Raw genomic sequence first — 14,121 nt, 5'->3', positions numbered from 1 at the left:
CAGCCATACAGTCTGTATGGCTGAATTTGCATCGTACAGACGTGGCATGCGATTTGCACAGCAGTGCTCTGCGAATTACATGCAATGTCTCACATCACACCAAAGTGAACCGAGCCACAATGTCACTCTTTGAACTGCTTTCACCCAGATTTTTTTCCTCTTTAGTGTCCATTCACATAATATCCGACTTGTCAGGCGACTTGTCAGCCTGACAAGTCGCGGTCCTCCCGCTCCCACTGTGTAGTACAGGAGCCGTTCTAATATGAGCGACACAAGTCGCTCCGACTTAGAAAAAGGGTCCTGTACTACTTTGGGGCGACTTGCATAGACATTCATGTTATGAAGTCCGCTGCACGCCACTTCACAGGTCGCCCCTTAAGTCGGTGCGACCTAATGTGAACTGGGGCTTAGAGGATTTGTTTGTTTATTTTTTGAAAGGTGGATTGATTTGGAGGAAGTTTTGTTGAATTTAGTGATGTGTTATTTGTTATATTTGTGTACTGTCACTTTCCTTTGTTTTCCTTTTTGTTTTTCTTTTGTTAAAGTAACGAGGGGAAATTTTGACAGCAGAACAGATTCAGGATAGCTGAAAGGAGGTTCCCTGACTCTGATGTCAGACTTCTAGCAATTCTGATTCTGTTGACTTTGTGAAATTAGCGGTGGCGGGATCTCTTTGTGGAATTCCCCTGTAGCTGAGGCAGCGAGATGTCACTGGAGATTCAGCAGTGTTCAGAACCAAACTCACCCATCTGACATCGGTCTAATGCTGGCCATACACTATACGAAAAATCAGCAGAAATTCGGTCATTTGGACAGTCTGTTCGTTTGTAATGGGCACGAATCGCTAATCGGTTGTGACGTTTTTGAGCCAAAAAAGGGACAAATTTGGAAATTTTCTGCCGAACTAACGATAAATTGAAAGGTTAATGTGTTTCTCGTCCAGTCTGTTTGCACTAGGTATATGTGAAAAAGAAAAAAAAAAAAAGATTTATTTATGTCCACTGAACGATTTATCGGTCATTCCATGATGGCACAATCATTTGCTCTCACGGCCGAGTCTTAATTTTTCGAAAATGAGTTTGAACTATTTTTCGTATAGTATATGGCCAGCATAAGGCTGGCCATACATGGGTCGAATTTCGAAAGTTTTTTCTTTTTCGGAAATCTTAGCTAAGAATTTTCGTTCAAATTTTGCACTGTTAGGCTGGCCATACATGATACAATTTTCTTTCAGTTTTCTGTCGGATTCTTGAAATTTACCTTCAAGTATGTAGTGCGAAGGCCTGCCTAATTGGATACAAGAGAATGTGCTGTTTAGCTTTGACCTCACATTATGTGGTTTGTGATAGATCTGACAGAAATTTGTACAACAAAAGTTGAACATGTATGGCCAGCCTTAGTGGGCTGCAGCAACAGCCGATTTTCGTGCGGTCATCAAATTTGAGTGATCAGGCATGTTGGAAATTTTTGGGAAAACTAACGATTTTCAAATAAATGATGGGAGAATCCTGCGAGAAATTGAATTGAAAAAGAAGTGTGCATGATTGCAAGAAAAGAAGATTCCCAGCCACAAAAATTATTTTCTGTAGCAATATGAAGTGAAATTGAAGGCTTGATCGGTCGAATTTCTAAATCAATGGTGGCACCATCAAATCACAAAACGCACTGAATTTCTGATTTTCAAAAGCATATTCTTTTGAAATTTGACCCATGTATGGCCAGCTAGATTCCTTGCATCCAATTTGCATGATAGGAGAGTGTGCCTGGCTCTCAATGGACCCCTGCTGCGAGCTGCATCCATATTAAGTGTGAACCCGGCCATTCTCTATATAATCTGATTATACTATCTCCTTTAGTTCCACCAACAACTCTATAATGTAAAGGCTTGTGCAATTTGATAGAAATTGGTTAGAATATATAGGTTTGTCAACATATTACAGAGCTTTGGTAGATTGAAATGAGATACTACAATCTGATTGTACAATGTATGGCCACCCTTTATTGCCGGTTCACACTATTGCGATGCAGGAACACTGCAAATATACTGCTTGTTCCCGCATCACATCCTCAGCACAGGCAGTTCACACGCCATATGCGATACGCTGGGGGTGTCAACTCAAAGTTAACGACACCCCCAGATCAGATCGCATATCGCAGTGCAATCTGACAGTTCGCACAAAAATCGGATCGCACTAGTGTGAACCACCATGCGATCCGATTCTGCTGCGGACCAAACCTGTGCGAGTTCACTGTGATTGCAGTGCAAATTCAGCCATAAAAATTGTATAGCTGAATTCGCACCGCACAGACATTGCATCTAATTTTAGGAGCAGTGCGCTCCGAATCATATGCGATGTCTGTGATTGCATTAGTGTGAACCGGGACTTAGGCTCTATCCACATCTAGGTAATAAGAAATCACAGGTAGAATTGGCACGATTCTGCCCACGGCAAAACACTCAACACTCCTCATCCTGAATGACACCCCAAACAGTGTGATTTTTGCCACAATTGATTTTCACATGATAAAATGCATGAGAATCGCAGCAAAGCACGTGTTAAAAAAAGAAATAAATACAATTGCATGGCTTGGAACCAAAATTTGGCCCCTGGGCTTCATAAGTGTGACAAACGTGCATGGGGGGCCCTATGTGCGACACGCGTAAATGTGTGTGAATTGTACTTTTCAAATCGCAAGCAGGAACCTGCGATCCCACTATGAAATATGTGAGTGGGACCTCTGGAGATTTGAGATTCTGCCTGCGATTCCAAATCGCACTGCAAAAGTGGCAAAATGCACCATGCATGTTTGGGTCCTATTGTTTTTTTTTTTTATTGACACTTCAAACGTGGTGTGGTTTCGCCACAGTTGTCACTCTGTGCAAAGCTTGTCGCTCAGAAAGGAGCAGAAGCTTCTTTTGGGCAACAAGCTTCGCCTAATGCGGTTTGCTGCGACTGCTGCAGGATTTATTATACCAAGACTGCACAGCTTTTAGGGTGTCAATAAAAATAAATGGCACCCAAACACACGTGGTGCGTTTTGCCACTGTTGCAGTGCAATTTGGCATCCCAGCGATTCTGCCCCTGATCCCAAATTGCCAGATGTGAATGGGGAGATCCTTCAAACCAGCTTCATTGTGCTGCCCAACACAGTCCCAAGGCATAGACAAGGCAATTTGACTTATGTCCTATTATTTCTGGTCACACTAACTCAATGCGTTTTTACACAGCGTAATGTGACACATTACAGTAGGTCAGTGATGGCAAACCTTGGCACCCCAGATGTTTTGGTACTACATTTCCCATGATGCTCAACTACACTGCAGAGTGAATGAGCATCATGGGAAATGTAGTACCAAAACATCTGGGGTGCCAAGGTTCCCCATCACTGCACTAGGTGGATAAAAAGTCATTTTGTGACATTTCATTAAAGTAAAAAAACAAAACACATCACCCCAGCACATTAGTGGGCACAAGTTTTACAGAGCATAGCACAAGCCTGGTGGTGTGAGTGGACCTTCAGAAGCCCATTATACTCCTAAAAAGTAGTCCCCTTATTTTCACCACCCACATCCATTCCAATGTATTGATTTTTTACATTTTTCAGAAATCTCCTGCTGTCTGTCAAAGTTTCAGAGGAAAGGAATCCCTTTTTCCCTGTGTACTATAAAATAGGTTTAGCACACATTCAGGAGCAGATTGGATTACGGTGGAATAATTAGATTAGAACGTATCTATGGACTGTTTGTTCAGACCACCCCAACCCATTGATGTGTGTGGGAAGAAGTCACTGTCCTGGCTGAAGACACCAGCTGCTGGCTGTACACTGGGTGGGTGGAGCAGGCTTGTGCTTGGCTGCAGAGCTCCTACAAAAGACCAGAAATGCCTAAAACTAAGGTGTGTGTGTGTGATGTGATGTCTATAATCTGCACTTCTGGTAAATAGTCTCTGAAAGGTCACAACTATTTTTTGACTGTGCAGCTGCACTATAATTACCTATTTGTAGGTGTACCTATGTCTGACTTGTAGGTGCCTCTTCTGGAACGTCTCTTCTGAGGCTGCTAACTGGATGATAGCCACAGTGGCGACTAACAACTGCTAATCATAGATAATAGGCAAGTGCTGTCCTCCGTACAGTGCTTGGTGAAGAGTGTGAGATAGAGCAGGCAGAGATCAGTATCTTTCTCTGATCGTATGGCATCTACTTATAGTTAGGATACCAAAGGGTGAGGTAGCTATAGACAACAGAGGATGGTTGTCCTATTGATTGGAAAATGAACAGAGCTTTTTGGGATTTTTCTGAGTGATACATATCGGTTCCCAGAGAGAAGTCCAGCTCCAAGGGTGTCTATGTAAATATTTATGCTGGTTGGTTTTACACCAGGCCCGTTTACACCATCTTGTTGCGATCATTCACAATGCACCTTGAAATGGATGTGCATTGTTATGCCAAAAATAGTGCCATTTTTTGGCAGTGGACCACAACGAACTGCCAAGGATATGCACTGCAATGCATATCCCTCAGCAAAGTGCAATGGGGTGACCTTTAAATGAATGGAACTGTGCCAGTATATGTAACATGTTCTGCTATGTGTTAAGATGAAGTGCAGTTTGCCACAACAAGATGTGAATGGGCCTTTAATGTTGGAATTGTTTTAGGCGCTATTAAAGTATACAAGTGTACTAAAGTATTTATTTTAGTGTTTTAGGCCCATTTTACATAGGTGGACCGATCAGCTCTGCCTGTCACGTTTTTTTTAGGCAGACCCAATCAGACCATCCATTGCCCTACATGGAGCTGCAGGTGTCAACCGACATGTGTCCATTAACACCCACCGCTATCCGATAACGATCCTGTCCACTAAGAACAGACAGATGGGGATCCATTCCCCATCCATATAGCTCTCCTTCATTTTCTTATTTCAGTCATCTTCCTTTGGTTTCACCTGGTGATCCTGCCAGTAAGACACTTCCTGTCTTAGGGTGACAACACCTACTTTGCTGTATCTATGGATGATCAGATGTATATTAGGACAACAGAAAAACTTTACCTCTCCTTCCTAACATGAAGGTGAGGTGTTCTATAAAGCTAAATGATATATATATATATATATATATATATATAATCTGATCACTGCTGACTCCTAGCTCTGTTAACACTTGTGATTTGAAATCTCCGACAGAATTGCAGCGATTCTGCCTGTGATTCCAAATCGCATGGCAATCGATGCACAATTATTCCTTAATGACACTCCAAATGCAATGCGATTCTGCTGCGATTGTCACACAATAGATTCAGGTGGCAATTGCGGCAGATTGCGACTTTCAAAAATGCGCGAAGCTTGCCTCGCGAATAGGAGCAGTAGCTCTTGTTGTGTAGGCTGGCCCTACACAACATGCAAAAATGTGTGCACATGGCTCCATACCATCAAGTACCGAAAACGCTTGTTCCTGCTACGTGATGATATGATATACTGGCAATACGTTTGAGCTGGAAGTGGTCCTATCAGCACCCTCCTGCCTAATGGGCCATACACGCTATACAATTATCTTTAGATTTTTTCCTTTAGATTTACCAAAACCATATAATATGAGGTCAAATATAAACACTTTCAATTTTTTTGCAATCTGGCAGGCCCCTTGCACTACATAGTCAAAGGTAAATCTAAAGGAAATCTAACAACAAAAGTTGTATAGTGTGTATCCAGCTTAAGATCCTTCAATCGGAGAATCAAAGGAGCCAGGTGGAAAATTGTCAGTCAATCAGCAATGTCATCCAATCCGATGCAGCCACTGTTAGGGTAGCAGTGGGTACTGAGTGTCGGAATACAATAGCTGGCAGCCCATTAAACTGATTTTCAGCTCTCACTGTTGAAAATAATCGTTCATTTACAGGTAATTTATATAGCTAAAAGCCTATTGTAACAGAAGGATGTTCCTGTTGGAGTGCAGAGACTGGACACAGAGAGAACATGAGAGGGAAGTAACAGCTGTGATGCTAAGAATACCATCTTTTACCCAGACTCTGCCATTCAGTCTATGGCTCATGTCAAGTGGGGTGGATTCCATGCAGTGGGTGGCCAGTTCTAGTGTAGACACGAACATTGATGTGGACAATCGGTGTTCTGTGCACAAATCACTCTGCTGTGTTCATCCTCTTCCTGATCTTTTGAAACTTTTTCTACCTTCTTGAACACTTAATGGTTTGTGGACCTGAGCTTCATATTGTACTACAAGCTAAAGCAAAAAAATGTTTTATTTCTGTTTCTTTTTTGCTTTAGCTTGTAGTATAATAGTAGTGGCTTCTCAGCCGTATCGGTTGTCATTACAAGACAGCCGACCGTCGGCTATGGACGCCGGTACCGAGGTGATGCCTCTAGCTGCGGACATCACTCTGGTACAAGCACTTTCCGAACTATCGGCCATCTTGAGGGCTGAACTGGGAGGTTAAAAAAAAAAAAAAAAAGCTAGATAAATACACACACAATTCTTTTAGCTTGTGATGTGGGGGATGAAAGGTACAATGATGCAAAGGGATTTGTGCCCATTTCAGATGGAGTGGATCCGTCCAAGCAGAATCTGCCTCCTCAGCGAGGGACACAGCCCACTCTCCTCTATGGGGCCGTTGGGTGGAAACGGACTGCATGTCAATTTCCATCCGATTGTCATCCGATCCGCTGGTTGGATGGCGAATGTCTCAGCGTATGTCTATTTTTTTGTGGATTTTATTGGATGCCCGGTTGGTCAGCTGATATCTGCTGCCCCATAGAGAACAATGGGTGGTCCGAACGGGTGCATCTGAAAAACTGACTGGCGGACCCAATCGGTCTGCTGTTGTGAAAGGGGCCTAAAGTGTAACTGAAGGCAAAAAGTATAAGGTTTTTATTGCTTTGTGTCATCATTTGGAAAATTCGCCCTCTCTATTTGTCCTGGTAATCGTTATCACCAAAGGTTAAAGAAAATACCAAATTTTGAATGGTCTTAAGGCAAGAATAGAGGGGATATTTTTCAATGAGAACATTAGTTTTGGTGACAACCAGGTATTTCCTCACTTTGGAGGCATTTCCTCTACTTCCTGTTGTAGGTATGGGAAAGGAAGTGAAGGAAAATTTCCCCCATTTGGGACACAGCAAAAAAAAAAAAAAAAACTGACATGGTTTTTTGCACTCTTTCCAAACTGAAAAACAAATGTCGCCTTCAGTTCTACTCTAAATAGTAACCCCACTTTTGTTGAGAAAAGAACATTCCTCTCTGGGTGATCCATTGCAGGGATTACACTTTGTTGCAGATTCCTACCTTTTTATTATTCTGAAGGAATAGCTCTTTGTCTGTGTCCACATGCAGAATGAATGTGTATGGGAGTGGTTTTTTAATCAGTGGCTACACCTGCAAGGCTCTAATGAGGAAAGTGGCAGGGCCTGAATCCCTTTTAGACATGCTTTCCCTTTGGGAGTATCTCACCAAAAATGAAATTTTTGTTGCAGGGGATGCTCAAAATCGATTTGTATCTTAGTGCAGACTTGTGGGAAAATCAGTGAGCAAATCACACAAGCAGGAAATTACATTTCTAGGCAGCATTCTTTACACAATCTGTGCACAGAACGCCTCCGGATAGCTATATTGCTTCTTACATTGCACAGAAAATTACAGATGGGAAAGGAAAGGACATTTTTAATAACATACAATTATCATATGACTTGTTACAATTCTATACACTGATTCCCCCCCCCCCCCCACAAACGTGGAGTTGCCCTTTAAGTCATTCCAGGCATATGATTTGCAATAATCTGCATGTATAATAAATGTATTGTTTTTTTACATTTTCCAGATTTTCTCATCAGTATGACAGAGATTTGACTGAAGCTGGATCAGTTTGAAGTTGAGGCCTACTAACCAAACATGGCTACACTTACTGAATTTGTTACCCAGCCTATCGGCATGATGTCCCAGTCCCAGGTAACTTTTTGTGCGTTTATTACCCGGATGATTTTCAACATGAATTTGTTACCTAATCCTTGTATCCTCTTCTATTTTTGGTCTGTTTGCTCTCAAGCAGGCTTGATTGTTTGGAAGTATTGTAAAACAAACACATGGGTGGGTTTAGCTAAGCTATTGAAACTTTTGCAATGTTTTAGTCAGATCCAAAGAAAAGGTTTCAGCGTTTACAGATTTACGACTGACGAGGCTCCAGACTTTAGATTTAGTCATTCATGATGGGAAGTGTTTATTACTTTTCAAACAGAGAGGGCACCAACACTTTTGGCAGATCACTCAGTGACCACATCAAATGTTCAAGCAGCTATGTTAGGTCTTTAGATAAGACATTTTAGGAATCTTATCAGCCACAAAGCTGAGTATATATCTTTGTCTGTTTGCCATCTGTACTGAATTTTTTTTCCAACAACCTGACCATACACCAATCTGAATATGCAATCCCTATTTAATCTCATTTAACATCACTAAATTATTTAATAGAAGCCCTACCTAAACAATCCACTCAAGTTGTATCTGGTAAAGCTGGCCATACACTGTACAAATTTCTACCAGTTCCTGAGGAACTAGCCAAAATCCAATCAGTGGAACAAAATCCAATCAGCCCCCCAACCGACATCTTTTAATTAAAAAAAATGAACTGGGAGGAAACTTTCTGGCCAAACAGTGTCTGCATCTAATTATATGCAGGCGCTCTTCCGGTATTTTGACAGCTGGTAGGGCTAGCTGTCAAAATACAATAGGCGCAGCAAGAGATTCCTCCATCTGCGCTGTGCAGCATGGATGAAGGTGTCTTTTACATTTATTTTACTCTATTCTCCTTTCCTGGCTATTGTGTTCTGACAGCTAGCTCTCTGTCAGAATACCCAAAAAGTGACTGCAGTTTTACTGCAGTCACTGTTCAGCCAACAATTCCCACCCGGCTACCTTTTGAGTTTTCATTCAAAATTTTTTGAGCTGGGCACTGCCAGTAGGGCCACCTACAGTTAGAATTTCACCTTATTCCTGTGAATGGGCTGAAATTCTACCACTGTACGGCCATCGTTAGGTAGACATTTGGTACTACATAATTCTAAATAAATCTAAAGAACATTGTTTAATCAGACAACAAGGTATATGGCCAGATTTCAGTTTAGAGATACCTCTAGACCACGTATGTCAAACACAAGGCACACACGGTCGGAACATGGCGGAACTCCATTCTGCCACCTCCTGCCCTTGCCCTCTGCTCTCGCTCCCTGCTGTGACTTGTGAACCCACAAGCCTTCTGTGTTTACAAAGGAAAGATTTGCTTTTAACGGCTTCCAGAACTAACAGATCCCTGCACGCATGTAGGGATGGCGGGGACAGAGCTACAGAATCGGAGAGAATTTTTTTTTTTTTTTTTGCAAAGTGAGGCAGAGCTGCCTGCACACAGAGGTAGTAGAGCTAGGCCAGGTAAGAGACAGGAAGATGTGAAGAAGCTTTAGGGGGAGGCATACTGCACCCCTAAGCCCTGCACTCTGTGCATAGCACACCCCTTAACTCTGCACTTTGTACGTAACGCACTCCTGGACTGTGTACGTAATGCACTACTGGGCTCTGTACGTAATGCACTCTGTCCATAACTCACTCCCGAACCCTGCACTATGTCCGTAATGCACCACAGATAAAACAAGCCACTTGGGGGCAACCATACAGCTGATGCAGCTGATGAAGTTTAGTTTGACATCCCTGCTCTAGACCAGTTTTTCTCAACCTTTTTTCACTCAAGGCACCCTTTAAAATTATAAACAATCTCAAGGCACCCTTTAAAATTATGTACAGTCTCGAGGCACCCCATTGTAAAATATAAAATACTGTTCATATAGATTTATATAATGCAGCAACATCCACATGTAGGACACTCAACGTTAGAGGTGATTTTTTTCCTCCAAAGCAAATACACTTTTGCACACTGGTACTGACTAGTATTCCAATGTTTCTCTTCTCCCTCAACATCTTTTCATCGGTCAGCTAATGTCACCCTAGTGCTGAGGGAGAGGAGCACAGGAGGGTGGAGGCAACATCTTTCTTATTAACTGATGACGTCATTGGTTGTTGGGATGCCAGTGTCTAGAAAGCCCTAATGGTGCATAATGGAAACCCGCGACTTTGTATAACTAAAAGGCAGGCTTGATCCACACGGTGTCTTGTATACAAATTTTGATAAATTTTTAGGCATTTTGCCAAGGCACCCCTGAAGAAACCTCAAGGCACCCCAGTGTGCCTGGGCACCCTGGTTGAAAAAGGCTGCTCTAGACCATCCTTTCTCAATCCTGGTTCCTCCAGAGATTGATAGGGATATCTTTGAGCAAAGAGTAATGTATTGCTGTCTGATAAGTTACCACTGGCATCAATGATCTTTTTATTTATCTGTAAAAGGTGGCATTCTTTGCAAATGTAAGTAACATTCTTCCCAGTGACCATCATACTAATGTACTGTGAGCTGATATAGTAATTATTTGCAGGGGTTCCCTGTGACCAGAGAGGTATTTCAGGTTTTCTCTGTGTTACAAATGTTTATGGAGGCTGTGCTGCACACTGTTCATAATTAGGCAAGTTGTTATTTTGAAGATTACTTTTAAAATTGAACAGCTAAAGTGCTCTTGGTCAAACAGAAATGTTAATAAACCTGAATATTTAGGAAAGTAAAAGTGAGGTTTTGGCTTTCTTAGAATATCTATGTGTGCACAATTATCGGGCAAATATTAGTCTGCAGAATTGTTCTGCAACTAAAAGAAAAACATTTTCCCATCTCACTTGTTTATTGTCATCTGTTAAAGTGAGAACAATAAACAGCTTAAAATTGACAAACAATTCTGACATTAAAAAAAAAAAAAAAAAAAAAAAAAGCAATCAGTGACCAATATAATCCCCCTTCTTTTCAATAACTGTCATAAGCCTTCCATTCATGGGGTCTGTCAGTTTCTTGATCTGTTGTCAATCCACTTTTTGTGCAGCAGCAACCACAGCCTCCTAGACACTGTTTAGAGAGGTGTACTGTTTTCCTTCAGCGTAAATCTCCCATTTAAGAAAGGACCACAAGTTCTGGCTAGCCACACAGTGGAGAACATTGATGCATGCGATGGAGCATTGTCCTGCATTAACATCATGGTCTTCTTGAAAGATGCAGACATTTTGCTTTACCACTGCTTGAAGAAAGTGTCTTCTAAAAACTGGCAGTAGGTTTGGGAGATGTTTTTGAGTCCATCTTCAACCTGGAAAGGTCCAACTAGCTTGTCTTTAATAATACCAGCCCATACCAGTACCCTACCTCCACCTTTCTGGCGTCTTGAGTCGAAGTGGAGCTTTGTGCCCATTTCTGATCCAGCCACAGGCCCATCCATCTGGTCCGTCAAGAGTCACTGTCATCTCATCAGTCCATAAAACCTTTAAAAAATCTGTCTTCAGATATTTCTTGGCCCAGTCTTGACGTTTGAACTTATGTGTCTTGTTCAGTGGTAGTCGGGTTTCAACCTTCCTTACCTTGGCCATGTCACTGAACACCTTGTACTTCTGGGAACTCCAGGTAGGTTGTAATTCTGTAATATGACAGCACTGGAGGATAATGGGTAGCTTCACGTTTGATTCTTCTCAAATATTTGGCAATTAATTTGTCTTTTTTTTTTCTCAACACGTTTCTTGCGACCATGTTGACTATTTGCAACAAAATGTTTGATTATGTGATCGCGTCCCAATATCTTAGCAATTTCAATAGTGCTGCATCCCTCTGAAAGACTTTTTTTATTTATTTTTTTTTTTTTTTACTTTTCAGTGTCAGTTACATCTTTTTGGCCCAGGAAATGAAGCTGCCTAATAATTATACACACCTTGATATAGGGTGTTGATCTCCTTAGGCCACACCCTCCCTCATTACACATACACATCACATGATCTGCTTAAATCCAATAAGCATTCAAGGTTATACAGCTGGGAGTTGGTCAATATGCATAAAAAGGATTTGGTCAAAATATACCCAGTTGCCTAAAAATTTGTGCACACCATGTAGACTTAAGGTGTTGGTAAGCTGGTGTGGGTGGTTTTGGCTGGATTGGGCAAAATGAGACAACTGCAAACTTCATCAACCTAGGCTTTTTAGGAAAAACAGGGGCTGAAATGTTTTCTGGTTGCTGTTGTTTTCTGTAAATGGTGTCTGTAATGCACCTTTTTTCTGTGTAGGCAAAAAAGTGGGTTGGTCAACCTGTCTCGTTATTTAGAGGAGCAGCTCTCAGATTAATGTATCTAGGGGCAAATCACACCTGCATGACAGACCTCCCTCTAGTGCTATGGCCACTGTAAGTTTATGGTCACATATGCCTATTATTTCTTCTCTATATTCCCTGTCATTTTTCTGTAGACTAAAAAACGATTTCAATTCTTCTCTCTGGTTAATTTTCATGCTTGCCTTTTGTGTACTACTCAATATTCTTGCAGATAACATTAGTGCTCTAGGAAGTCCTACGCTCCCCTGTGTTTTTTACATTTTGTCTCCCTGGGTTATGAAAAATGTATATATGTACGGGTGTGTGTGTGTTGTATGTATGTATGTATGTATGTATGTGTGTGTGTATATATAATATAATCATTTTATGGTGACAGGAGGCATAACAGCTGTGTAAACAACAATATTGCTATCATCAGTGTGAATAAAGCCCCGTACACACGTACCGATGGTCGGCTTACAAATGTTCCTCTTTTCTCCCCGGGATGTCGGTGTCTGCTGAAAAGTGCAAAGACAGCACAAGGACAGCACAAGAATTTTGTCCGCCGACTGCAGAAGTGATGTCATGTAATGGTTAACTTTCCCTGTGTTTTCTATTTTCTGAGCATGCCCAGTCTTGCAAATCTGCGGTCTGTCGGCCGAATTGTGTACTGACAGGCGAACAATCGTCCGTTCTGGTGTCGGCATACAAATATTTTCATGTTTGCACGAAAGACTTTTGTCCGCGGATTGTGCGCAGACATCTGTCGGAGGCACCATACTAACACGCGTACAATCGGCAGATCCTTCGTCCACCGACGTTTGTATGCCGACGATCGGTACGTGTGTACGGGCCTTAAGTCATTAATTGTTTCCATTGTTGTCCCTTGCTCCTGATAAATGCCACATGCTCCAAATCTATGTTCATCTCAAGATGAAATTGCTTATGTACTGATCATAAACAAGAGGCTCTGCTGTCTAAATGTGGGAAAAAAAAAATCATGTTTTCTCTTTCGTTCATTGACTGACACAGCTCCTGTCATTTTTGACCATTGGGTTATACTGCCTCCCTACAGGAGTAGGGAACTTGGCAGAAAAAATTCTGGCTACACCCATGGGCAGTCCCAGAAAGACGTGGCCCCAAATTCATCCAGTAGCTTATGTAGATTAGGAAGGGTTATTCACGTGTTTTAGGGTGAGGAGCACATCGTCCGCGAAAAGCGATATCTGGAACTCTCATCCCCCAACCAAAACCCAGTGGACATTAGAGTCAGATTGAATCTGGGCCGCCAGGGGCTCAATGTAAAGAGTAATGGAGAGAGTGGACAGCCTTGCCTCATCCCATTAGAAATAGTGAAAGGAGGAGAGGGTGCAAAGAGTTTTGATCGAGGCAGAGGGATCAGTATACAGGTTTTTCAATTGCTCTGAGGAATGGCCCCTGGAAACCCACATGCTCAAGAGTTGTAAACCTGAATGGCTAACTGAGTCTGTCAAAGGCTTTTTCAGCATCTAGGCTAAGTAGAAACACTTCTGTATTTTGCCTATTAACTATGTCTATTACATTGATAACCCTTCTTGTGTTGTCATCTGCTTGTCTACAGGGGACAAAGCCCACCTGGTCCTTTATGTATTAGAGAAGGGAAGACCTTGTTTAAACGGGGAGAAAAGAGTAGTTTCGTAAAAACTTTCAGGTCCAAGTTTAATAGGGATGTGGGTCTGTAGTTTCGAAATAATAGCGTATGGTTCTTGTCTGGCTTGGGTATTAGGGTCAAGTAGGAGGTCTGCATATAATTCTGATATCTCGGATCTCTCCTTGTGCATAAAACCGTTGAATAAAAGAGTCCTATATGGCAGTAAGGTTGGTAAAAAGGCTTTATAATAATCATATGGGAGACCATTGGGTCCTGG

The 14,121-nt window shown here is 41.9% G+C and overlaps 1 protein-coding gene across 1 annotated transcript in view; it reads left to right on the top strand.

The window, feature by feature from the left end:
- Positions 1 to 14,121, top strand: part of LPAR1 (lysophosphatidic acid receptor 1) — a 126,321-nt gene that overhangs the window by 39,866 nt on the left and 72,334 nt on the right. Inside the window, exon 2 of the mRNA XM_082255030.1 lies at positions 7,828 to 7,955. Within this exon, the coding sequence (XP_082111156.1) occupies positions 7,899 to 7,955 (57 nt within the window). The 5' untranslated portion in view covers positions 7,828 to 7,898. The remainder of the gene's footprint in view (positions 1 to 7,827; positions 7,956 to 14,121) is intronic.

Source organism: Pelophylax lessonae (genome assembly GCF_965119305.1).
Source record: "Pelophylax lessonae genome assembly, chromosome: 1".
Classification (NCBI taxonomy): domain Eukaryota; kingdom Metazoa; phylum Chordata; class Amphibia; order Anura; family Ranidae; genus Pelophylax; species Pelophylax lessonae.
The sequence above is the reverse complement of the archived record's forward strand: the minus strand, read 5'-3'. Positions and strand labels throughout refer to the sequence as shown.